At 47.4% G+C, this 27591-nt stretch overlaps 1 protein-coding gene across 2 annotated transcripts in view; it reads right to left on the bottom strand.

Moving 5' to 3' along the window:
* Gga2 (golgi associated, gamma adaptin ear containing, ARF binding protein 2) overlaps positions 1-19765 on the bottom strand; it is a 31837-nt gene extending 12072 nt beyond the window's left edge. The window contains exons 1-9 of one of the 2 annotated variants that reach the window (XM_047533647.1): positions 19612-19765; positions 10626-10710; positions 9273-9348; positions 8204-8302; positions 7546-7669; positions 5695-5798; positions 4698-4778; positions 4063-4200; positions 1405-1486 (exon numbers count right to left, since the gene is read on the bottom strand). In XM_047533647.1, the coding sequence (XP_047389603.1) occupies positions 1405-1486; positions 4063-4200; positions 4698-4778; positions 5695-5798; positions 7546-7669; positions 8204-8302; positions 9273-9348; positions 10626-10710; positions 19612-19711 (889 nt within the window). In that variant the 5' untranslated portion in view covers positions 19712-19765. Of the gene's footprint in view, positions 1-1404; positions 1487-4062; positions 4201-4697; positions 4779-5694; positions 5799-7545; positions 7670-8203; positions 8303-9272; positions 9349-10625; positions 10711-19367; positions 19525-19611 lie in introns of those variants that run through there. The other variant, XM_047533648.1, reaches the window with a different exon arrangement.
* Positions 19766-27591: the final 7826 nt, after the last annotated feature.

Below are 27591 nucleotides of genomic sequence, written 5' to 3'. Positions count from 1 at the left end.
CTTATGTGGTGCTGAGGATGTAACCCAGTGCCTCATACATACGAGGCAAGTGCTCCACCACGGAGCCACAACCCCAGGCCCCTAATACTCTTAGTTCCCACTGCAGGAGAAACAAACTTTTTCACCATGTCTACACTGCCAACCACGAGGGCTGACAGTGAGCACTGGAGACACGACTCACTGGGGAACTAAAACTTTCAATTCTGATTTTAATTAAAAATTAAAACACGAAACTTTAGTCAATGTGGCTACAAATGTTAAAAGAATTTCTTATGATCTTATTTAGTTATTGGAGAGCATTTTTAGATAATGAACCAGGCATGGTAGCTGAGACAGGAAGACCACAAGTTCAAGGCTAGCTTGGGCAACTTAGCAAAATCTGTCTCAAAGTAAAATAAGGAAAAGGACTGGACATCTAGCTCATTGGCAGAGCATCTGGCTAGCAGGTCTGAAGCCCGGAGTTCAATCACCAATACCACAAAAAACAGGGGTGGGGGAGAAAAAAGTGTTTAGAGAACAAATTGGTATGTGAATTAGTTTTGTAACCTTCACATTTTATAAAATCGCAAATGTAGGTCCAGTATTTCCAACGAAATAACATCCAAACTGAAACACTGAGTATAAACTACACACAATTCCAAAACTGCACTAAGCATCCCATGGTTAGGCTTCTCCCTGGGAAATACAGGACAGCAAGAGGACCAGGGTGATGTGCGATAGACACCACAGGTCAACGCACAGGAAAAGTGCTTCTCAGGAGGGACCCACTGCTCAGTTCCCTCAAATTTCCTGGCTGTGAACAGAGGTTGTGAACTAAGGGCAAGGGTTTTCATGTGACATATGAGACATTTACAAATGGCTCTGTCCACTCTGACTTCACTGCCGTTACTGAGAAACGCTCAGACAATGATCACGTCACAAAAGTAGGTGACCTGATGCCCCGGCATCAGGACAGGACTCCGTCTACAATGTGTTCTTGCTCCCTCATCTGAACCTGAATCTGATCAAGCCCTGATCTAACTGGCAATTGTAAGAAATACCAGAAACAAAAAACAAGCATCACCATAGGGTGGGAGCGGGCTGGGAGGATATGCAGAATGGACATGGGGAAGTCTAAAGTCAGGGACTTATTTTTACTTGGGGGAGAAGAGGTAGGGCGCAGTTTCTTAGGCCCCTGGGGGATGGCCGCACCCTGATCTCAGGATAAGTTCCCGCCCCTTTCTGGGCTTCTGGATCTGCTGAGTTCCTGCTCAAGCTCAGGAACTCTCAAGTCGGCTCAAGCCAACCGAGGCCCTCCTCTCCCACAGAACCGAAGCCGCCCTGGCCCGCCCGGCACCATGGCAACGCGGCAGGGGGAGCGCGCCGTCTGCTCTTGGGCGCGGCCACCCGGCCAGGACTGCTCACCCAGCGCGCCGTCGTCCTCAGTGGTGTCGCCCGCCAGACGGAAGAGCGTGGGCCGCAGCTTCTCACACCTCTCATACACGACCTGGGGAGAAAGAGCACGCTCACACACACCTGGCCCCACCCGGCCCCACTGCCACCATTCAAGTGTGCAGCAGAGTCTGGGGCTGCAGGAGGCCTCCTCAGTCTGTCCCACGCTCATGACTACAGCAATCAGCTTCAGAAAAAGTCTGCACTATAATTTGTGATTTTTTAAAAAAATTAAAGTTTAAAAAGGTTTCAAAAGACCTGAGCTCAAAACAGAACCCACTGTCTGGGTGCACAGCATCAGCTCTTCCTCAAGCCCCTCTCCCAGCCCTGGGCTGGACGAGCTAAGCACGTCGACCCCCCTACTTTAACTAGTGTCTCAACTCCCCATCCCAGCTGCTGTCTGATGCCCTGATCCCGTCAACAAAACTACCACGACGCCCATCCACAGGGCTCCCCGAGAGCTAAGCCTCGCTCTCCTCAATCTCACCTGGGCGTCCCGTTCTCACGGCGGGGAGAGCCCACCCTCCTCACACTGCTGGGGACACACAGCTCTGCGCAGCTGGATTTCCTCTCCTTCCTCCCCCCGTTTCAGTCCTGGGGATAAGACCCACAGCCCCACATGCAGGCAAGTGCTCTCTACCTCTGAGCTCTATCCCCAGTCCTAGACTTCTTCCTTGAAGGGACCTCAACGAACTCCAGGCTTCCCTGACAGCTGCCTCTGCCCCTCTCCTGTCTCTGCTGTGTGAAGAAGTTGTGCTGTTTAAAAGTCCAACACACTGACCTTCCTGAAGGACCCTGGCACAACCTCGCCATGGGAAGAGATGGGCTTTGGAGTGTCTGGCTCAAGTCCAGTCACCCTTCCTGTCCCACCACCTGCCGAGGAAGGCCAGCATGATTTTCTCCCTAACTCTGCCCAATCCCAGTCTTTGACAAGTCAGCCGGGCAAATACACAAACCAAGCTGGCCAACTAATTTTACTCTCAGGAATTTGGAATTGGGAAAGACTCTAGTTTGTTTCTGCTAGTCTTCTGAAGTGGAGGGACAGGTAAGCAAAGGAGCAACGTGAAGCCCATCTCTCCAACACAGAGACGGAAAGCTGGACTGCAAAGGGAAGGCCGAGGGAGGCCTGCAGGGGGGCAGAGGGCCAAGTGCAGGAGAGACCAAGAATGGCCGCTTCAGGCAGCACCGCAGTGCCCCACTGCCCAGGTGGCTTCCTCCACAGGACAACAAAAGCACCAGCAACAGAAGAAAAAATGAAGTGAACTTCATAGAAGTTAAAATTTTTGTGGTTCAAAAGATGCTATCAAGCCACTGGACTAGCAACCCAGAACAGGAGAAAACTGTCCGATAAGGAACTTGTATCCGGAATGCATAAAAAACTCGTGTCACTTAAATATAAAAAGACAACCCACTTAAAGAATAGCAAAGGATTTGAACAGACTTTCTCCAAAGAAAATAGCCAAGTGGCCCAAAAGCACATGAAAGAATGATCTAGCCATCAGACAAAGTCACAAGGAACCACTACTTCACACCTAGAACGGCTGACTTCAGAAAGATAATAAGTGTTAGCAGGATGTGGGGAACTGAGACCCTTCTGAATAAGTTGCTGGTGGGATTATAAAATGGTGCTACTTTGAAAACAGTTGGCAGTTCCTCAAAATATCCAACAGAGTCAGCACATGATACAGCCATTCCATTTCCTAGGTATACCCCCCAAAACTTAGAATTTAGGTTCACACAAATACAGGGTACAGGGTTTCTTTCAGGGCTGATTGAAATTTTTAAAATTAGATAACAGTGATGGCTGCTTTTTTTGGTATGTTAATTATCTCAAGAGTGTTATCAAAAAGAAAGATTAGGGCTGGGGATATAACTCAGTTGGTAGAGTTCTTGCCTTGCAACAATAAGGCCCTGGGTTCAATTCCCAGCGCTGCCAAAAAAAAAAAAAAAAAAAAGAAAGATTGCTCTTGGTATGTAAGACATAAATAAACTAGAACAGTTATACATGGCTGTTAGGAGTGTAAAATAGGCAAACACTAAGAAAATAGTTTGGCGGTTTCTTGAAAGCTAACCACACACTTAGAGTATGATCTATGATCTAGCAGTCCCACACCTAGGCATTTACCCAAGAGAAATGAAGATACATGTTCACACAAAACATCATAAGCCACTGTTGATAGCAGCTGATATCACCTGAAGCTTTAAACAACCCTAATAACCAACAGATATATCAATGTGCTACACCCATGCAACAGACCAGCCTCAGTCACAGAGCAGCAAGTCCTGGGGACAAGACCCAGGAGCTACACATGGCAATAGGAGCGGCTCTCAGGAGAGCACCGAACGAGAGCCAGACAGAAACCAAGGGGTGCCTGTGTCAATTCATTCACACAGGAGTCCAACCAGAACATAAGGGGAAGCAAGGCTGACTGGGGATGAGGGGATGAGGGGATGGGGAAGAGAGGAAGGAAGGAAGGACAAAGGGGTGTAGAATTCTGGGGGTGGGGGGCTGGTGACAGTCACATTTATTATCTTGATGACGATGATGACTTTGTGGACACACAGAGGTCAGAGCGTATCAGACACACTTTGACAAGCAGGGGAGGTTTCCGAGTCAGAGCTGGAAGTTACCTGCAGGGCCTCCTGGTCTGGCGGAGCCTGCCCTGGCCTGCGGTACATGCTCAGCATCTCCTGCAGCACCTTCACGTGGCTCCGCACTTCCTCCACCGCACTGACTCTTTTGGACACCTTCTCTGATTTTTCTTGTTCCTTTTGGGAGAAAAAGGACACAAGTCAGAGAGTAGAAGCCCTGCAGCCTGAACAGGGGATCGGAAGGGGTACTACACTGCTGGGGGCTCAGGACTAAGCACCAGGTAAGTGGGGGTGCTCATCTAGGGGATAAAGACAACACTGAGAGCCCAGAATTCCTGGGGCAACAGTGCAAGGTGGGGGCCTGGTGACCTACGCCCTTGCACCACCAACCGCAACTGTTTGGAAAAAGAAACTCCCAAACCTGGACTCTGCCCACACCAACACGCCTGTCACTGGCCAGTGCTGGCATCTACACAACACTCTGACAGGCAGGAACTGGGAAGCACAAGAGCACAACCTGCTACCCTTCGGGGAGCTCGCGGCTCCTCCCCACTCAGGGCCAGGAGACGCTCCTTCTCCCAGCCAGCTGCTCATTTACACCTCCAGCACAGGGTGACACCGCCCCCCAGCCCTGGCCAAATGCTGGTAACAGAACCAACTAGAAGAGTGCCCACCTCCTTGACCAGATTCTTGATGAGCCGGTTTGCTGCCTGAAGATCCTCAGGGTGGTTGCTCTTGAGAAGTCTTGTCAGAAGCTGTAGAACGCAGACAAGAAGAGGGGGTGACGCTGTTGATTCCCCTTGGCCCAGAGTGGAAGTGGCAGCAATAGAAGCCTTCTCTGATAACAGCCACACGCTTCACGTGCATCACCTTACCACGCTGCCAGTGAGCTGTGCTGGAGCCTGTGGCCGTCCTAACAACAGACTGCGGGCTCCCATGCAGTGGGATGGGAGGATCCTATCCCCTAGCAGAAATCTGGCCAAGTCTGGAGACATTTCTGGTTGTCACAATAAAGAGGAGGTGCTTCTGGCAACCAGTAGGGGCCATCCTTCAGTGCACAGGGCAGCCCCTGCCTCAGAGCACTACTGGGCTCCAAGGTCAACGGTGCCGGGGTTGCTGGGGACCATAGACCTTCAGTCACACAGCTGGCTGGCTGGAAGGTGGGACTGCACTCCTGGAATGCAGGCTCGACCTTTCTTAGACATCATGCTGCACCACTGTCCTCACACAATCCCCGATTTGATCGCCTTCCTCTTCCTTTCCTTTCTGATGGCTAAGGACCAACAATTTGGGGAGGCCACAATGGAAGGACAACAGTGGGCATGCAGGAGCAGTATCAGGTTTATTAGCACTAAAAACGATGTGCACCAATATATGACCCTTTCCTCTCCCCGAGTCCCAACCCAATATCACACATCTGGACCCCACATCCCATAGTCCCCTGGGTTATGCTTTGGCACCTTTCTTCCCCCCAGATAAGGGGTATGGCACAAAAGTGTGTCATTTATTATCCAGCCCAGCCACAAACACATTTGGATCTTCTGTGACCTCATTCCTAAAACTCGCCACCCTATCTCCCCACACTCTGGTTCAGAGATCAGAGGACGTTTCAGGGAAAGCGTCCAAGGGAAGCAGTCCAGTCAGACTGGAGGCCAGGGAGGCTTTCCTTACCTTTGACTTCTCTTCATCAGCATCAAAGATGGAGCTCTTGGGCCAGGGAGAAGGTGGGGGTAAGATTTTGTCCACTGGTAGTTTAGGGTCTTGTTTTATGATTCCTGAAATATGCATTTCACAAAGTTAAGATACAGATATGGGTATGCAGTGACTTTAATGGGGTCCAGCATAAAGTCCAGAACCCCTTAGATCCTGATACTAGAAAAACATCAGTATCCTTAAAAAGAGACACTCAAGTTCTGACAGAGGCTGTGCATCATCTCACTCGGAAAATGCAAGGAACCACAATCAGACCCGAGGCCTATCCTCTGTGGGCTCCATGCTATAAAAATAATGCTCACTCTACGCAACTGTATAACCTCCCAGGGCCCAGAAATAACTGAAGGATCCTTGATGAAGCTCCTAAAAATGCTGTTAGAATACATGATAGGGAAAAATGACCCATCCTGAACCCAGTTCCTTTTCCTAAAAGGCCCAACATAAAAGGAATTCAGATTCTCAGCTTCCTGACGGGACACACAAAAGTGGAACCAGCATAACTGCCACCTTGACATCAAAAACCAAACACTAGACACCTGAGATCTAACCACGTTTCTCCAATCCATGAGATAGCTGAGATCGCAGGACAACCACCAAATTAACAGGCATCTAAGACAAGGCAGTGCCTCCAAGGAGCAGAGGAGGCAGCGCTGGTAAGGATAACCTGGACCAGGACAGTGCAGAACTCCTGGGGCTGCAAAACAAGGGACACAAGCTCTTCTCCAGGGGCTCACAAAGAGAGGCTGAAGGCAAGACTCTCCACCTAAATCCTTCTCTATCTGTCCACAGAACAACAGTTTTTAAGCTTCAGGAGAAGGGTGACAAACCCTACAGCCCTGAGAGCACTGAGGGACCCACTGCAGCTAGAAAAAGGAGAAGGAAAAATGGCCATGTGCCCTGGGGCAGAGGCAGGATTTCTATCCTGAGAGGGGCAGGATGGCGGGCGATCACACCAACACCCAGGGACACGGTGCCTGCCCCACAGAGGCTTAACTGGAAGAGACTGCCCCTGCCCACCACCCTCGCCCTCCCAAGTAACAAGTGACAGCTGCCTACTGTTAGGAGGGGCGAGAATATGGAGGAAGCTGGGTGCAGTGGCACACACCTATAATTCCAGTCACTTGGGAGGCTAGGCAGGAGTTTGAGGCCAGCCTGGGCAACTTAGCAAGACCCTGCCTCAAAATGAAAAATAAGAAAGACTGCGGATAAAGCTCAGTGGTAAAACACCTCTGGGTTTAATATCCAGTACCTCCCCCCATCCCCCCCAAAAGAACATGGTGGAAGGCTCTCTTCAAGACAGAGAGCAAAGTTGGGCACAGGGGCGCACACCTATAATCCTAGGGCTCAGGAGGCTGAGGCAGGAAGATCATGAGTTCAAAGCCAGCCTCAGCAACTCAGTGAGGAACTAAGCAACTCAGTGAGATCCTGTCTCTAAATAAAATATAAAAAGGGCTGGGGATGTGGCTCAGTGGTTAAGCGTCCATGGGTTCAATCTCTGGTACAAACAAAACAAAACAAAACAAAACAAAACAAAAACAGAGCAAAAGGAAAAGGGAGCAGACAGTGAGAAAACTCCAGCAAGTCAGTCCCCAACCTAAACACAGGCAAGGAGAACAGTAACAAATCTTGAGCCTAGCTCAACTACAGCCCACCAGAAGGAGAAGTTCACCCACTTCCAGGGATAAAGACATTACCTCAGTTTCTACTGTCCTGTCAAGGTGTACATCTTTCAACAAATCACCAGGTACACAAAGAAGCAGTAACGGCACACCACCACCAGGGAAAACTACATTAGCAATGGGGTCAAACCTTGCTTCTTCAGCATCTGATAAGCATCTCGGATCTTGATGTCTTCTGGAAACCACACTGTCCAACTAAAGAGGATTTCAATGACTCTTCCTTTAACTTTTTCTGTGGCCCAGGCCCCGAGATACTGAGAGTAAAAAGGAGAAAGAATAAGAGACATGAAAAGGACTTTGGATATCACCTGTCTGACACCCTGGAAGAGACCCAAATTACCTGGCACCCGATTCCAGAGCCCCTTTCACCTCCAGAACTGCTGAAATTAAAGTCCACTATACATGGGCCTAAGTCAGAGCCTTGTCCACATCACTGGGGATGTTTGTGTTTTACTAAGGCAAGCAAGGACTTTAAAACAAAATGGGGGCTGGGGCTGCGGCTCAGTGGTGGAGCACGTGCCTCACATGTGAGGCACTGGGTTCAATCCTCAGCACCACATAAAAAAATAAACAAAGTTATTAAGTTTTTTTAAAAAAATTGACCTTTGCTCCACTTCCTGGCACAGAAAGCTGGGCATGGTGGCACACATCTGTAATCCAGCAACCTGTAAGGCTAGGTCAAGAGGATGGCCAGTCTGGGCAATCTTGTGAGACGTGCTACGGCCTGTGGAGGGTGACTGGGGTTTGAAGGTCGGGTGCAGTGGGCAGGACCAAGCCCAGTTACTCACTTTTGGAGACAACACTTTGATCAGCTCATTCAGGAAGCGGAACTTGGCCACCTCACTGTGGAACTTCTCACCACAGTGGTTCATACATGTCTCCAGGACCTGCAGAGATACAGGACTCATGAGGAGGGAAGTCGGTGGTGTGAGGTTCACCTTGAAGCTGATAAGTACCTGCTGGTGACTACTGAGACCAAAGCTAACCCTTCCTCCAGCCTTACAAGGACCCTGAAGTTTTGGAAAAAGGAAACATTTTCAGATCAAAGGGAAAAAAATGTCACCTTTCAACACTGCTAAGTTCGTGCTCAGGTAGTATCTTGTAGGTTGTGTCTGGAGCCTAAGGTGACCTCACTTGTAAGGGACCTTTAGGGCTGGTGAAAATGGTCTGAGGATCACCGACTCCCCAGAGGGAGAAATCTGGTATGCAGTGCCGCGAATTGTTCCACCAGAGGCCACCACCAGCTCTCAAGGGGCGAGCTCAGTTGTGTGCATCACCCATGGTTCACACTGTGGTTTTTCAACATGTCAAGTCAGTTACCAACTTTTTTTTTAAGTTCAAAGATCTTAACTGGCTTTATTTTCAATTCTAGAATTGAACAACACTGCATTCCATGAAAAAAGAGTAAGTTTTCCCACCAACATTTAAACATTCAGAGAATGCATAAAAATCTGGACTTCCATTTTCTCTTAAGAAAATAAAAGTTCTAACAAAACTGGCCCAAACTCAGGCCTGGAACCAGTCAGCAGGTCCTGCGTGCAGTTGTCCTCTGTAGACAGGGCACATGCTGGTAATTAGTGGCTTCACTCATTTACGTTAGCAGCTGGCCCCTTGGGCACCTGAACTTGCCAGCCTCACTCTGAGAAGGCCTAATGAAAATAAAATCTTCCTTTCTTCCTCCTAAAGCAGCTCAGTGCTGCTCTACACAAACAGATCTGAGAAGGGCAACCTGGCTCAGAACTCCCAGCAGCCCGCTGTGCCTCACCGTGCTGAAAGGGCCTGGGCAGAGGCAAGTTCCCCTCAGGGCTTTCTAGCATCAGGACAGAAAAGCTCAGGCTAAGGGCAATCCAAACTCACCGTCAAGGCATAAAGAGCTTCCTTCTCTTGTGGAGACTGAATCTTGTGGGCCAGCAGCCAGGGTGCATGGGTTGGGCTGAGGGAAAACAAAAAGACCGGGATTCTGGGTGGGGAGGAAAAGCACCAATTGGTCTAGTTGAGTACGCTCGATAAAGTCACCAAGGGCTCGACCAAAAGCAGAAGTGGAACGTGACTGGCAGCAGTCCAGGGGACCAACTCCCACCCACCCCTGCTGCACCTGCAGCACTTGAGCTAGTCCCGTGCCCAGGCCCACCACCCTACCCTTGGCCATCCCACCCCAGCAACTCCAAGTTGGGCAGTGAGAGTCCCAGACCCACGTGCAGCCTGGTCTGAGCCACACAGAACCTGCTGTCCTGTGATAACTGCCCAGTGAACACTGGAGCAGGAAGCATGGCAAGGCACCGACTCACTTCAGCTGAATACTCAGCACCATGTAAATTAAATAATAACTTGATTCTTCAATAACCTGATTCTTCAGCTGCTACCAGAGGTTTTAGGAAAAAGAATTTGATAAAATCATAGTACCCTGGGCTGGGAATGTGACCCAGTGGCAAAGCGCATGCTAAGGCCCTAAGCTGAAGCACCAGCACCACAAAATTAAAAACCTGGCCAGGTGTGGTGGTGCACACCTGTAGTCCCAGCTACTCTGGAGGCTGAGGTGGGAGATCACTTGAGCCCAGGAGCTCAAGCCCAGCCTGTGCAACAGAGGGAGACCCTATCTCAAAAGTACAAACGCAAAAACCCAGCCAGGCCCAGTGGTACACAACTACCATAGTTGCTTGGAAGGCTGAGGCAGGATAACAAGCTCGAGGTCAGCCAAGGCAACTGTTACAGACCCTGTCTCAAAACAAAATAAGATTTATTTATTTGCTCATTTATTTATTTAAGTACTGGAGATTGAACCCAGGAGCACTTTACCTCTAAGCTACATCCCCAGACCTTTTTAGTTATTTTAAGATAGTGTCTCACCAAGTTGCTGAAGGTCTTGCTAATAAGTTGCCTGGGCTGGCCTCAAACTTGTAATCCTCCTGCCTCAGTCTCCCAAATCACTGGGATTCCAGGCATGCTCCACTGTATCAGTTCAAAATAAAATTTAAAAAGAAGAGCTAAGGATGTAATTCAGGTAAAAGTGGTCCTGGATTCACCAGTACTATAAAAAAAAAAAGACTGAATGAATTTGCTAATTTACAAAAACAGATTGTAGAGAAGGGGGAAAAAAAAAAAAGAATGAAAGAAAGAAAGAAATCCTAACTGTAAAACAGTCCCAAGAGACAAAGCCTGTGCTTAGTCTGGGGTCCCCATAGAGTCAAGTGTTAGGTAAAGTCACCTTACCCATTGGGGTCAGTGTTCACCTGCTCACAGAAATTCTGGATAGCTGACCAATCCTGTTCTGACAAGCTTGGGTCTGTAGCTTTGTCTGTCAAGGAGATAAAAAAGAGCACAGTAAAAAGAAACACACACCCTTCCCCATAAATACAGGAGCCAAGGGCTGTGACATCACACCTCTAGGCAAGCAGAACAGTGTGCACACGGCTGAAAGGGCTGCGCATCATGCCTGTGTTGTTCCATACTGTCAGGCGCCACGTCTGGCACATACATGCTCTTCCTGAATACTTGCTGAATGAATCACTGGGCAAATTAATTAACCAACTGCCCTGAATGTGACTCCATTTCCAAGGCAAAGGTTGGCCTGGGAGTACCTTATTGTGCCCGCTGTCGGGATCACCCCACACTGACCTGCAGTGTGGATGTGCAGGGGTCAGCATGTGAAAGGTCACCTGTAAGTTTTTAAGTCCCGTGACAGGAAGACAAAAACCTGCCACAGGAAGACGGTCTTGGTTCTGGCAATTCCTACGACTTCTCCGACCCCACCACAGGCCACGTGTCCTGGTTTACCCAGCCTCTCCCACGAGAACCATGCTGGTCCTGACAGAGCAGCTCTTTCAGGCTCTGGAAACAAGAGGTCAATCCTCAGGGTATTTTTTTTCCCCCTCAGTGCTGGGATTGAACCCAGGGCCTTGGGCTGCGAGGCAAGCACTCTAGCAACTGAGCTATCTCCCCAGCACTAGTGCCTCAGGGTATTTTTTAATGCTGACAAGGCTATTTCTCAAAAAAGAAAAAGGACTAGGTATGCAGCCCAAATGTCCATTCCACTCCATTCTTCAAAACTCATCTGAATTTCCATCTCCTCTAGAAAGGGCCTCTCATTGATTCAACATCCTAATCTCTTCCCTTCTGATTACTTAGGACTCCATCCTCCACCTAGAGTCAACTGTTCCCTTCTGTAGTCACATTTGTGTCACGTGGAAGTCATGTGTCTTGGCAATGTGATTCAAAGACACATCCACTCTCAATGCAAAGAGAACATGACAAAGGAGTGCAAGGCAATCACATGACCAGTTCTGTCACTCAGAAGCCCCACCCAAAGTTCTCTCCCTGTGCTCCATCACTATGCATCCTATTCAGGCCCAATTCAAATGTTCCCCCTTTCATAAAAGCTTCCAAGATTTTCTTTCTTTCTTTCTTTTTTTTGAGACAGGGTCTTAAAGTCTTAAAGCCTCGTAAAGTTGCTGAGTATGGCCTTGAACTTGTGATCCTTCTGTCTCGGCACCATAGTACCAGGCTTCCTTGATCTTTTTATTGCCTATCCCTACAAAATACAAGCTCTTTCTTCTTCCTCAGAACTCTGGTCTCCTACCTGCCCTCACTGCATCCTTTATTGGGGGGAGGGAGGGATCTCTAGCTCCACCCCTTATTAGTCACAATGCCCTTGGACTCTCCAAGTCTCAATGGGAAGACAGTACCTTCCTCATGAGATTGTCATATGATTTAAAGTAGACATTGTCTAAAGTGTTCAGCAGTTAGGCATGCTAGCAAATGCTGGTAATCCCAGCAACTTGGAGGCTGAAGCTGGAGAACTGCAAATTCAGCAATTTAGCAAGGCCCTAAGCAACTTAGCAAGGCTATTTCTCAAAAAATAAAAAGGACTAGGTATGCAGCTCAGTGGTAGAGCACCCCTGGGTTCACTTCTGAGTAAAAAAATAAAGTACTCAGAATAGTAGCACAAAGTAATCAATAAAGGATGGCTCATGTTATTTATTATTTTAATAGAATCTCTGCCTTGTCCTGTAAAAATATATATAAAAGCCTTATTCTACCTAAGGGGAATAAGAGTCTTGAAGGCAGAAGCCTGTATACCCTGCAGTGCTTAGCACAATGCCTTAGTCACAGGGACAAAGTATAGCTGCTCCTTGACTTATAGCAAGGTGTCTTATAAGAGAAGGTTGTATGCCAATAAACCTAAAGTCGAGAAATTTTAAATTGAACTGCCTGTTGGTATTAAAATAAATTAATTAAAACAGTGATTTTCAGATTCTGGTCTCAATCACCTCAAAGTAATCATCAGTTAAGCTTCAGTTTCAGGTCATTATAAGGCCAAGGTTGACAGCTCAAAGGAATTCTGACCTCTACAGGTTACTGTACAAAGAGGCAGAAAAAAAGGCAGAATCCAGCCTTGTCCCTCCTCCCTGGCTACCAGAGGAAAACGACAGAGCACCAGCAGGCACGCACTAGCTTTTTCAAAGAAAGGAAGAAACCACCATGAAGTTTATTCATGCTCCAAACCAAGTTAAAGCAGCACAGAGATCTATAAAATGTAAGATAGATTCTATTTTATTTGCTAGATCTTATGAGGATTTGCTCAAAGTTTATCGTCATGGTCCAGAAGAGAAGTAGTAATAGCTGCCATTTCATTTTTATTATTTTTTTAATCTCTTTCTTTACTTTTCTTTCTTTTTCTAGCTGTGATTTGGGCAAGGCACCATGCCAAATTCCTCAGAACAACTGCGGTTAGTGCCATTATGTCACATTTACAGATGTGGTCCAGCCACACAGCAAGAAAATGGTAGACAGAGAAGTTTGTCCCAGGCCTGCCTGGCTCCAAGCCCCTAGGGTATCAACTGCTCTCAGTATTCTTCAGTTCCCTGACGAAGGCAGGGCGGGGCCTCTCTGGGGAAGGGTATGAACTCTCTCAAGGCAGGAAGCAGGTCTGCCTCATTCACCTTCCACACTCCAGCACCCAGAAGATCACTGGCCCAGACACCTATTGAATGAACGAAGGCTTCTCTTTGCTGTGCAGTAACTGACCAGCTGGCTGAAGACACTGCCACTGTCAGGGGATGACTATTACAGGTCTGAAGTAACTGGGTCTCTGAACACAATCCCAGTCTGCCAAAGCTATTTCAGAAGCCTTGGGCAGTTCCAGAGAAAAGGACCCTCGGAAGACCAGCAGCTGGGTCTGAACAGGCCACAGCAACTGCCCAGGTCTGTCTGACACCAGTCTGATCCAAGGAACAGCTAGGAGCCAGAAGGGCATGACCAGGGAGAAACTTAAAGGATTCCTTCTCTGTTTTGTGATTATCAGCCTCCTCAAGGCACTGAGAATGGCTATTCCAGACTCCACAAGGTGGCTTACCCAGATGGCACTTGGGTGACACAAATGGGTGCCAAGAAATGCCCTGTTCCCATTTATTTGCTTAATAACAGAAGTGTTTCGCCAGGCTCAGTGGCACACTTGTAATCCCAGCAACTCAAGAGGCTGAGGCGGGAAGATCTCAAGTTCAAGGCCAGCCTCAACAACTTAGTGAGACCCTGTCTCAAAATCTAACAAACAGGGCTAGGAATGTCACTCAGTGGTATAATGCCCCTGGATTTGATCCCCAGTACCAAAAAATAAAATGAAATAAAAGCAGTGTTTCTATGATATTTCAAGCCTGCTACAGGATCAGAGGCATTAGGAAAACAGCTGAGACCTCCAGCTGTGAGTGAAATGGCTTATCCAAGAGACACTAATTCAGAAGTCAAATCATCTTACACCAGCTGCCAACCAACCCCAGGGTCACAGCTCTGGCACTAGAGCAGCATGTGCTAGCAAGGGGAGGCATGGGGGACAGTAAGGGAGGCAGTCACCTCAAGGAACAGAATTTAACCCTTCAGCAGTCTGCACTGCACAGGGAGTCCTTCCCCAGGGGTACACATGGACTTGACACCCTAGAAGTCATTTAATTCAGCACACATGAAAACCTGCCAAGAACCACCATGAAAATGTCCTCAGCCGGACTCCCAAGACAGAGAAGAATGAGCTCAGCCCTCGAAAACCTCAGAATATAAATAGACTGCAATCCAAACTTCTCCAGAACCCCAAGGGAGGAATAAAAGTGGGGCTGGAAGAAAGGACACATCACCTGGCTGTAGATCCAGGCAGAGGAACAGGATTTACCAAGCACTCAACTTTTACTAGGCTACTGCCTTCCGGGCAGCACTGCCAGAGCTGGAATCCAGATTCAGAGAGCAAGAGGACTGACTGAGCGCTCTTAAAAATAGCACAGGACTGGCAACACCTGTGATTCCACCAACAGAACTGGTTAAATAAATTACAGTACACCCATATAATGGGCATATAAAACTTTTCATTAAAAAGAGTAAGGCGGGCTGGGGCTGAGTGTCAGAGCACTTGCCTAGCACACGTGAGGTACTGGGTTCAATCCTTACCACCACATAAAAATAATAAATAAAATAAAACCACACTGTCCATCTACAACTTCAAAAAAGTAAAAAAAAAAAAAAAAGAGTAAGGCAGCTAGCTGTACATGAAGTCACATGGAACGATGATCAAAATACACTACGTGGGGGAAGCTGAAGAATAGAATGCATGGGAGCTGCCGTTCGTATTTTAGAGCCTGAGTCTCAGGCAGCTTCCTGATCCTCCGAGGAACTGTCCCTTCTCAATTCTAGGCTCAAAGCCCAGCCAGGTCTGATGGCTCTGCCCATCTTCATTTCGAGGGATGGCCAGTCACCCCACCCCAAGTCTGCCAATCTTCATATTCCACACCTCACCCCCCATCCAGATTCCAAGCTGGATCAACAAACAGAATCATAACTTTTGCAAATCAAAATTAATTATTTCTGGTGGGAGTGCAGCAGAGGGCAGAGCAAAGTAGAGAAAATTCACATGAAGAAATGGAGCTACCGGACTAAGTCTAGCCTTACTCTGCAGCTTTCTCTGGGTAAGCTAGTTCATTGGGCACTACTGCACTCCATAGTAAGGCACTATTTTAAGTGCTTTGCCCATATTAAAGTCTTTGAGCTGCCAAACAATCCTAAAGGGAGATATTAATACTGTCCCCATCTTAAAGATACAGCTGCCGTGCTTGCTCAGGAAAGATCTGCCAACCATCCCACCTAGAGTGACTTCCTTCTCCACCCAGCCCAGACCCTCAGAGCATCCCTTCCAACTTCCCCTCCTGCCCTGACTGTACCATGAACCCCTTTACTGATCCTCCATGTCACCACCAGCACCCCACCCTCAACAGTTAGGGTTTAAATTGTAGTTCACTTTCTCCGCTCCTATGCCCAGAAGAAAAAGAGAACACCACCACTACACAGCCACCAAGACGACAATACGCATTTCTGACGTCCAGCCGACTGTCAAGAGGACCTGTGGGTGGCGGGCAGGTAGAGGTGCTCCCACTCACTCCTCATCCCCTTACCCCAGGGAAATCTGGCAATGTCTGGGGACATTTTTTGATCATCAGAACTGGAAAGGACAAGTGTGCTGCTGGTATCTAGTGGGCTGAGGCCCGGGATGCAGCTAAAGATACTGTCACAGGACAGTCCACTATAACACGGAATTATCAGGCCCCACATGTCAAGGGCACAGAGAGAGCAACTCTGATCTCAGGTGTCCAGGTGGGCTCCCTTTTGCTGCTGCTGCTTTTTTTTTTTTTTTTTTTTTTTTAGTACTGGGTATTGAACCCAGGGTCACTGAACCACTGAGCCACATCCCCAGCCCTTTTTGTATTTTATTTTGATACAGAGTCTGTCTGGCTAAGTTGCTGAGGCTGGCTTTGAATTCACAATCCTCCCTTTCTCCCTTTCGCTTCTCTTAGTAGTCAGTCCTGACCTTCCCCACTTTCCCCGCTCAGCCCCAGACACTTAAAAGTGTGGTGTGGCAATGACAAACTAGTTTGCATATGCAATCATCTTTATCTCCTTCCCCAGACACTCAGAAACAAAAGCTGCCCTTCCTCCCTGTGAAGCCAAGTCACCCTTCCTGCTCCAGCTCTGGCCTCCTTCCTGTCATCCCTTCCTTGCAATCCTCCTGCCTCAGCCTCCCAGGTCACTGGGATTACAGACGTGGGCCACCACCCCCTGCTCCTTTATTCTTAAAATACTGCTAGCTACCCGTCTCTGTCCTTCCTTTCACATCTAAGCACCATAAAAAAGGTTGTCAAGCTGGGCACAGTGGCTTATACCTGTAATCCCAGTGGCTCAGGAGGCTGAGGCAGAAGGATCACAAGTTCAGAGCCAGCCTCAGCAACTTAGTAAGGCCCTAAACAAGTTAGCAAGATCCTGTCTCTAAATAAAAAATACAAAGGGCTGGGGATGTGGCCCAAAGGTTAAGTGCCCCTGAGTTCAATCCCCTGTATCACCCCCTTAGAAAAAGGCCATCTCCCACACTCTCCCCACAGATTTATTCTGCCTTACCTTCAGTAGAAGGCAAACCGTCTTTTGTTCTTGTTGTAGGTACTGCAAATTTAACCCAGGAGCACTTTACCACCTTACCACTGAGCTACGTCACTTTTTTTTTTTTTTTTGGGGGGGGGGACAGGTACCAGGAATTGAACTCAGGGGCACTCAACCACAGAGCCACATCCCCAGGCCTGTTTTATATTTTATTTACAGATAGGGTCTGAGTTGCTTAACACCTTGCTTTTGCTGAGGCTGGCTTTGAACTTGTGATCCTCCAGTCTCAGCCTCCCAGGTCACTAGGATTAGAGGCATGTGCCACCAAGACCACTGAGCTACACCACTTCAATACAGAGCTTTATTTTGAGAGAAGGTCTATGTTGCTGAGGTTGGCCTCGAACTTTTGATCCTCCTGCCTGTCTCCAGGCTGCACCACTGCTTTCAGTTGGCAAATTACATTTCAAAGTTGATGATGACTTTTAAAAACCGCAAAGATTTCGCATAAAAACAGTTGCTTAGGACTTCCCTGAAAGACTGGAAGATTCAGCAACTTTGGGATATTACCCCAATAAACTGAAACTGAAGAACCCTTCTCAGGGGACTGCCCAGGTTCCAGCCGATCTCTTATCTCCTCTAGGTCAGCTGCTATTTGTTATCATACCCAGTCTACTCTTCTTCCTGCAATTCCAACCTAAGCTTTCTGTTCTCCACTGCCCCATACACACAGCCTCCCAAATCTCTTGTCTCCATTTAACTTGAAGATCTCTCATCTAACCTTTTAAGCTGGGCACAATGGCACACGCCTGTAATCCCATCAACTTGGGAGGCTAAGGCAGGAGAATCACAAGTGGGAGAACAGCCTACGCAACTTAGCCAGACCCTGTTTCAACATAAAAAAGGGCTAGGGATGTAGATCCGTGGTAGCATGCCCCTGGGTTTGATCTCCAGTACCACAAAAACCAAAAAAACAAAACAACAAAAAAATTCCAAAACCTTTTAGTTACCACACTCAAAATTCTCCCTTCTTCCAAATCCTATTCCATTTTTAAGCAACAAAACTACCTACCAACCACACCCCTCTTTTGGCATGTGCCCTCCCCCCAATCCCCACCCCCTGGCTTTTCTGCTTCACCTTGGGTCTTCAGGCTGCTCTCCCTACCTGCCTCTTCAATGTTGGGACTCCCCAAGCTCCCGTCTCCAAATCTCTGCTTCACCTGCACAGCCTCCCTGGGCAAGCTCACGGTCCAGAAACCAAGACTCCCAAACCGCACCCCAGCTCCTATCCTCCCTGGAACCTGCTGCCTGGAGAGCACCTCTTCCTGACTGCTGCAAGCACTTCAGACTCTATGGTCTTGCCTAAAGCAGCCCCTCCTCACAGGTGAGGCATAGGTGACAGTTGTGACCTGGGTCTAAAACCTGGGATCCATTCTACATTCCTCCTGACTCTTGCCTACATTGTAAAGCACCCCCGCAGTTGACTGCTGTTTCTCCTCCCATTCTCCACTGCCATTGTCCAAAGCAGCCCCTAAGCACTATCAAAAGAGCTTTTTATGTTCTGTCCCTGCCTAAGTCTCACCCTCTCTAAACAATTCAGCTCCACATGCTGCAGGCTTTCAGGTTGATTTGATCACAGATATTCCTGCGGAAAATTCCTCAAGCAGCTACCCACCCCCGGATAAAATACCCATGCCCTTCTGCAGCATACACAATTCTGCAGTATACACAATATATCCAATTAGCAAATCTTCATGCACCTCCTTCCAGATTCTCTGCCCCTTAGGCTTAGCACTTTGGCAGACTGACCTACTTGTTCCCAGAATGCTCCACAATCTCTGGTCCTCAGTTTTTGCACATGCAATTTCCTCTACCTGGAATGTGGTGGCCTTCATTGTACACTCAAACACCATGTCCGCTGTGATTACCCTCAGGTAAACAGACCGAGTCCTACCACCGCAGGCGAAGCAAGCGCCCTTCCCCTCAGCTCCAGTGAACCAGGTGCTGTTATGGTCTGGCCAATACCCAACAAAAAAATGCCTTTGTGAGCGAGGACCCTGTGTTAAGCATCGCATGGCAGGACCCCAGCACCTAGCAGAGTCCAATACAAATGGCGTTTTCTTTACTGTAGTAGTCTCAATTCCTCATCAGCAAAAGGAGGATAAGATCACCCTCCCAGCCTCCAAGACCACCGTGAAACTTTCAGAAGACATAACAACACGTCTGGGGCTGGGGATGCAGTCCAGTGGATGAGCGCTTGCCTACCGTGCGCCATGCCTTGGGTTCGACACCCAGCACCGAAAAAATGGTCTGGCCAGAGTAAACACGCACGAAAGGCTTTAATAAAGGGTCATTCTGACACCAAAAGCAGCAGGCGAATGGAGATCTTTCTCAGCCCAAAGGAACTGCAAGAGGTTGCATATTCTCCGCTTGATCTGCTTAAAGCTTAAATGTCTCCATCTCTCAGACAGGGTTCGTAACAGAAGCCATGTCTCGGGGTCGTAATCGGGACAATGCTTGCAGCACAGTGCTGGACACTACAGGGAAGCTCACCAAGCGCCCGCATTACAGCGGCTCAGGAACGAGAGCGGGGCGGGGCGTGCGGGACCGGGCAGCGGGCCCCGGCTCGGGTCCGCAGCTGCGCCGACTCCTGGGGCTCCTCCCCGCGAGGTGCGAGGCGACCCCACCGCCCGCCTCCCCCCGGCCGCCGGCCACAGAAAGGCAGGCCCAGGGCGGCGGGAAGCGAGGCCTCACGTGGGGCGCTGCGCCCGCGCCGAGGGACGGCCAGGCTACTCACTGAGCCACAGCTCCAGCGCCGCCGCCGGCCCTGGGGGGCCCTCAGCCGACTCGGTCCCCGCCGCTGCCCCTGCCCCCGCCGCCACCGCCGTCGCCGCCATGAGCCCGACCCCGCCGCAGTGGCCGCAGCCGCCCCTGCCCCTCAGCTGCAGCCGCCTGGCGCTACCCTGGGCTGCCGACGCGGCAGGCGCAGAAGGGCACGTGACGGGGCGTGGCCAGGCCAGGACCGCCCACCCCCGGCCCCGCCTCCACGTGGGCCCGGGCAACGGAGGGCAGCTCTGGCTCACCTCAAGGCCTCTCCTGCTCTCCTGAGACCATTTGCAAGGTCAAAGTCAAATTAGCCTTGCATGGCCTGCGCCTCTCTTCCTTCAAAAGTAGGGTTGTCAGATAAAACACGGGACAAATAATCATTCTTTTAACATTTTTTATCCAGGACGGTCTTCCCAAACTACCTTCTCTAATATGACGCCCCCCACCCTAAACCCTTATTTTCTCCATTACACCATAGACTTATCAGTTACCTATTTTGTGAAAGAACTCTAAAAGAGGGAACCAAGCAGATGTCATAATCTGTCCACAAGATAAGTCAAAGGGCAAATTTTTACAGAATAATAGGCTGTTGAAACGAAGTGCAAACTTCACAAAACAGGCTTTCCTCCAGGGGTGAGAGTTGTCCTTCCAGTAGACGGAACTGGCATGTCTACGAGCCAGAATTATTCTGTATTGCTATCAGTTATCTACTACTTAGAGACTGCCAGACTCTTCTGATGAAAGGTGAGCAGTCTACACAATGCCCAATTTTTCACTGAAGTACAAAATCTTCCCTGCATCCCCTACCTACTTCACTCCAACAAGCAGGAACCCCTAATCCAAATAGTTCTGAACTTCAGGACCTTCAATAATAACCGACATACTAGGCAGTATTGTGTAAGTACTTGCTGAATGGGCAAATGACCAGTGGCAGCAGTGAGGTGGTGATGCGACTTTAGGCCCATCATTACCTCAAATAAAAACACAAACTAAGTTTGGAAGGACATTTGCTGTAGGACCTTAATTCTGAAACAAATCCCCTAACCACACATATTCCCATTTGTACATAACACCCTTCAACACTGAATATTATGAAGCTACGTTGACCAGTTGAATGACCAGTGATTGGACTGCTTACTGTGTGCCAGCTCCTATGCTAAACATTTTGCAGTTATTTGTCTTAGTCAACTCGAGTTGCTGTAACAAAAATAGCATAGGCCATGTCTTTTTTGGTAACAGGGATTGAACCCAAAGGCGCTTAACCACTGAGCCACATCCCAGTCCCCTTTTTTTAAATTTTGAGACAGGGTCTCACTAGTTGCTTACAGCCTCACTAGGTTGCTGAGGCTGGTCTCAAACCTGCAATGCTCCTGCCTCAGCCTCCCAAGCCACTGGGATTATAAACACGTGCCACCACACCAGCTAGACCAGTGTCTTAAACAACACGCATTGATTTCTCTCAGTTCTGGAGGCTGGGAAGTCCACGATAAAGATGGTAGCAGAATGGGTTCCTGGTAAGGGTTGGCTTCTTGGTTGTGGACGTCCATTTTCCCAGCTTCTTGCTGCGTCCACACTCAGTGGAGAGGAGGTAGAAGGGAGCCATCTGGTCTCTTCCTCTTTGTTTAAGGACATTAATCCCACCATGTGGTCCACACCCTCTGGACTTCATCTAACCCTATTACCTCCCTTCAGATGCACCTCTAAATACCACTGCACTGGGGTTAAGGCTTCAATATATGAATTTGAGGGGGACACAGTTCAGTCCATAACATCACCCATATAGGGAAAGTTTTAATTTTGCAAATTTAATTGTACTTTAATAATGAAAATTATTTATGTATTATTTATAGCAAACATTTTGATGTTACCTGATTTTGGTTCTTTGGGACTAATTTTACAACTCTGTAAACTATAGGTAAACTGATAGCAATGGAAAATTATTCGTATCCATAGACATGCAAATGAATACTATCCTGGGAATACACAATCCTCTTGCCATGGAAAAACCAGTTTGGCCTCCATTTGCACATGCATTTCCATATCCCTGATCTACAAACTGTTCCCTGGATCCTCCTTTGAACTAGTTTTAACATCTTACCAATTTCTTCATTAAAGAGTTAAATAATGCCTTTTACACACACATTAGTCTCTTGAAAATTCTAAACATCTGACAACATTGGATCTGGTTTTCCTTCTTGCTGTTGTTAACACCTAGAGATTACTATAGACTGCAGTTAGAAAGGGCAGTTCTCTAATTGCCAAAGGCTACTCTTCACCTCCTGAGTATTTCTTATGCCTGAATTACTTTACTCAAAGTACTTTGTCATTTAACATCTTGACAACTACATCAGTGGTTTTCAAACCAACTCACATCAGAATCCTCTGCAGGCCTTGTTACATATTGCAAGGCCCCATCCCACAGTTTCTGATCCAGTAGGTTGGGGTTGAGACCCAAGAATTTATCTTCTTAAGATAAAGTAAAATAAAGGAAATGGGGAAGGAAGGATAGAATAACATAAAGGGATCAATAATTTAGAAGGAGATGGAGAGGTGGAGTGGAGGGATGGGGAAGGGGAGGCAATGCAGAATGAACTTTAAAAAAATCAGGTTATGTTCATATATACATATACCACGGGAACTTCACCTTTATGCATAGGTAGAAAGAACCAATCAAATATAAATAAATAGATGGGAGGAAGGAAGTCTAGTAGAGGAAGGAGCATGGGAGAGGGAAAAGGGGAGGGGGTCATGAAATCCAATTTCATGTATGTGGAGTTTGTTGGGATCAACTCAACTATTATGTATAACTATACAGCTCTAATAAAAATTTTTTTAAATAAATTAAAAAAAAAGAATTTATCTTCCTAATGAGTCACCAGATGATGCCCACACTGCTGGCCTGGAGAACACAATTGAAAGGTTAAAGAATAAATGAACCCTTTGGGGCACAGTGACGCATGCCTGTAATCCCAGAGACTCGGGAGGTTGAGACAGGAGGATTGTAAGTTTGAGACCAACTTAGCAATTAGCAAGGTCCTAAAGATCTAGTGAGGCCATATCAAAATAAAATATTATAAAAGGTCTGGGAATGTAGCTTAGTGGCAGAGTACCCTGGGTTTCAGTCCCCAATACCACCTAAATATATATGCACACACACACACACACATATACATATATCTCCATTATTTTGTATAATATAGACTAATAATTACAAAATAAAGTTTATCAAAAAAGAATTCCTAGCTAGGCATGGTGGCACACACCTGTAATCCCAGCTACTCAGAAGGCTGAGGCAGGAAGTTCACAAGTTTGAGGCCAGCCCAGGCAACTTAGTGAAATCCTGTCTCACCAGGGAGGAAGGAGGGAAGGAAAAGGGGAAATACTGGGAAATGTTATTGGCCAAATTATATTATGTACATGTATGAATATGTAACAACAAATTCCCCATCATACATAACTATAATGCACCAATAAAAAGTAGGGAAAAAAAGAAAGAAATCCTGCCTCGCAAATTTTTTAGAAAGGGCTTGGGATGTGGTGCAGTGGTAGAAGGCTCCTGGGCTCAGTCTCAGTACCAAAACAAAAATACATTCATAGGTACATACACACATGAATAAGTTAAAAATTCAGATTTTAAATCAGAAGCTGCCTCTTCCCCAGGCCTACATTTTTGTAGTTAAGTAGTCGTACCCCTTTTAGAGATGGCTGGGCCTCTCCAATCCACTACCCTTGTCCCTTTCATTTATGTGACCTCAGTTCCTGCAGGCACCTGAGTGTGTAACCTTCCTGCCTAGCCTGGAACTTCATTCATACATTTGTTTAACATTCAAGATCATCCTGATGTAGTAAGTGATGGGCACGATGCGGGGAAGCTGGGGACGAAACCTGTGGCCTGCCCTGAGAGGCGGAGGAGGACCTCACTCTGTATGGACAGAGAAGTAGAGGAATCTGACCCAGGCAGGAGGAGGGCAGAACTTTGTTGAAGAGATGCTGACTGAGCTGAGACCTGAAGGATGACTAATAAGGGAAGACCGGAGGAGGAAGAGAGGACCAGGCAGAAGGATCCACATATGCAAAGCCCTGTGATGGGGAAGAGCAGGGCCCTCTGGGGAGCCGGAGAGCCAGCCTGTGGCACGTCTCTCCAGCACCTGGCCCTGTGCCCCAGGTCTCTTGTGTGCTCAGGTGGCCCTGCCTGCCATTTCCTTTGCTATGTTGTGTGAAAGGTTCTCTCTCCTCTTTCTGGAAAATGAGCTTTCATAGGCAATGACATGTTTATTTCATTGAATTTCTGGTACCTAGGTGGCACAAAATAATTATGGTTGGAACAGGACCTCTGTGGCACTTCCTGCCTAGCTCAAAGCACCGGTGGAGGTTAACAGTACAGTACCTTTGTCCTTCTTCATCCACTTTTGCATGTTTTGTTCCATGGCCCTGGAATGTCCTCCCTCTGTTGTCCTCCAAATAACCTCAGGGTTGGCTCACCAGATTTAGCAAGTAAAAATATCAGAATCCCAGGGAAATATGAACTTCTGGTATGAAACAATTTTTTAGCATAAGTTCCAGTGGGGAACTTATTAAAAATAAAAATTAAAAAATAATTTATCTGAAATTAAAATTAAAGACTTGCCTTGTTCCCAAGGATATCCATATATAGAAAAGCCTGTATGTATGCAAAGTCTGCATGGCTTCACCTGTCTCCACCCACACTGTCACCTGTATACTTTGTATGTGTGTAAGTTGTGTTGGGGATTGAACCCAGGGGTGTTCTACCACTGATCTACATCTCCAGCCCTTTTTATTTTTTTATTTTGAGACAGGGTTGTGCTATGTTGCCAAAGCTGGCTTTGAACCTAGGATCCTCTTGCCTGAGCCTCCTGAGTTGCAGGACTCTAGGTAAGTGCCCCTGCTCCCAGCTCACGCCAATTATTATAATCATTAATTTCCTTCCAGTCTGTGATCTCTTTGAGGCAGGAGCCTTACCTTTTGTTCACCTTTTTTTTCATGTGTAAAAGCTTAAGAAATATCAACCAGTCAGGAAGTATGGGCCACAAACATCTGTAGGCTGGATACCCACAGTAAGGCCTTGTCTTAGCCCTCTGCACCCCCAGGTCCAAAAGTACTCAGCTCGCAGTATTTGTCACATAAGTGAATGAAGACAAAATTGGATGGACTCAGCCAGATTATAGATAGAAAAGACCCCTCCACCTTTTTGGGTGTCTGTCCTGACTTTTTCTCAGTCAGGATGAGAAAAACATAGAGGACAGATCTTGACTTTCCAGCTTGGACAGAAAGGCTAGGATCCTAAGATTTTGCCTGGAACTAAAGGATAAGTTGGAAACCCCAGGGCCTCATAAAGAGCTTACGGAGTACCTAGCCAAGCTTGTACAGCCTTCTAAATTTAAAAAAGTCACATTCACATTCATATCATGTGGTTTACTAATGAAAATAGTAACCACAAATGATGCGAAGTTCCTGAACACTGCAAAACAGTATTCTAATTCAGCACAGGGCTTTGGCAGAACGACCAACTCTGCACTCAACTTCACACCCTCATCTGACCCAATCAGAGGCCTGTCTGGGCTTATTCAACATTTACTGACCACGTACTTTGTGAACACGTGCCATTCTCAGCATTGGAAGCAGTGTGGGACAGGACAGACGAGGTTCTGGCATGCATGGACTTTAGGATCTGACAAGTAACCGTAGAACCACTTACTTATACAATTATTTCCATGATCAACTCTTAATTGTGTGCTGTGGAAAAGTACAGGGTGCTGATTAATGAGAGGGAGGAGGATTCTGGAAGGAAGTCAGGGTCTTTCCTGGGGAGGTGATAATGAAGCAAAGCTTTGAAGGCTAAGAGGAGGAAGCTGCAAAGGGGGAGAGAAGAGGGTGGACAGGAGTGTTCTAGACAGAACAGTATGAGCAAAGGCAGCAAGGAACATGACGTGCTCAAGGGCTTAAGGCAGGCTGATGTGGCTGAAGACCACAGAACGGGAGGCCGTGGGCAAAGAGGAATGAGTGAGGCATGGCTGGAACATGTCAGATCTGTCAGGCCCTTTGATGGTTAATTATTTTTCTTTCAACTTTTTGGGGTAAAATACACATCAAATATATCATCCTAGCCATTTTTCAACATATAGGTCAGCGTTATTAAACACATTCATAATATTGTACAACCATCACCCCCACTGTGATGGTTAATTTTATCTCGACTGCGCTACAGGGTGCCCAGATAGCTGCTTAAACATAATGTCTATGAGGGAAGAAATCAGCATTTGAATTGATGGACTGAGAAAAGCAGATGGTCATCCCCGAGGTGGGTAGGGCCTGATCCAATCTGTTGAGGGCTTGAAAAGAAAAAGATGGAGGTGGTTGAATTCACTCTGCCTGACAGTATGAGCTGAGACACTGGTACTCTGCTCTTGGCGCTCTTGCTTCTCAGGCCTCTGAGTCACACCACTAGCTTTCCTGACCCTCCAGCTTGCAGAAAGCAGATCACAGGCCTTCTTAGGTTGCATAACCGTGTGAACCACTACCTTATAATAAACCTCTTCCTAGAAAAATGTCCAGCTGGTTCTGTTTCTCTGGAGGACCCTAATACAGGCCAGAATAGGCCATGATGAGCCTGGTCATGACAGCAGCCCTCCTCCTCATCCTATCTTCCCCTTCCAGGGCTCCCTGCTTCTGGTCTGGCCCTGCTCAAATCTCTGAAGAATAGCCTGCCAGGATGATTTTACAAAAAACACAAATCTGACAATGTCACTACCCTGCTGAAAATATCTCAAGGCTTCTATTTGTAAAGATCCAGATCCTTGTCTTCACTAACCGAACACCCACTTTGTTCAGGTACCCAGTACTCCCAACCCAGTCACGAACCCCAGGGAACAGCAGACCCCACCCCCAGCTCTGACTGATCTACAGGGACACTCACTTCCCCAGCAATGATGGGGAAGTCAGGAGGGGGGAGGTGCTTCGAGAAGAGTTTCTTTGCTTTTATTTAAGAGACAGAGCCACAGAGAGCTGCTTTCTTCCCAAAGAAGGAAGTGCAGAGAAGCAGCCACCTGTGCAGAACCCACCCAAGGCTGCTGCAGATGCAGGGGCGAATAACAGAGGCGGAAAGACCCTGGCTCTCACCAACGTCACTAAATCAACCAGCCCTGGAGGCTGCCTTACTCATGAACTTCCTGTTATATGGAACAATAAATCATCTTGTTTAAACTGGTTAGAATCTGGATTTTGTTATTTGCACACAGTATCCTGATACATTTTGCCTGGTAAAGAAAGGTCATTAGACTCTCATCTCTGCCTGGTTTCTCAGCAGCCACTTCTACCTCTCCTCTGACCCCAACCCTTGGATCCACTTCAGTTCAATTTTGTGAAACTATTTTTTTTAATCCCTCTGCTTGGGATACCCTTCCAATCCCCAACTGCCTGGGAAACTCCTACTTATCCCTCAGAGCTCGAAATACAACCAAGTTTTCTCCTCTGGATCCTTTATCACTTTTTTTCAGAAAAGGTTTTCCTTTTCTCAGTATTAAGTATCCTGGTCCCTGGGAAGCTAAACGATTTTGTCATAAGACAAAAATGTTAATTTAATAAACAATTTTTCTTTTTCCTTTTTTTTTTTTTTTATGGTTGTAGGAACTTAATCCAGAGGCACTTTACCACTGAGCTACCTCCCCAGTCTTTCTTATTTTGAGACAGGTTCTCACTAAGTTGCTGAGTATCTCACTAAATTGCTAAAGCTGGCCTCAAACTTGTGATGCTCTTTAGCCTCTGGAGTCACTGGGATTACAGGTGTGTGCCACTGCACCCAGTTTGACTAGACAACTTCTAATTTTAGTCCCCACTAAACATACATTCCTCCATGTTGAACCAGCCCAACTATCCACCCTTCACTTCAAAGTCTTCACAAGCCAGGCACACTGGCATACACTTGTAATCTCAG

Source organism: Sciurus carolinensis, chromosome 18 (assembly GCF_902686445.1).
Source record: "Sciurus carolinensis chromosome 18, mSciCar1.2, whole genome shotgun sequence".
Taxonomy (NCBI): domain Eukaryota; kingdom Metazoa; phylum Chordata; class Mammalia; order Rodentia; family Sciuridae; genus Sciurus; species Sciurus carolinensis.
The sequence above is the reverse complement of the archived record's forward strand: the minus strand, read 5'-3'. Positions and strand labels throughout refer to the sequence as shown.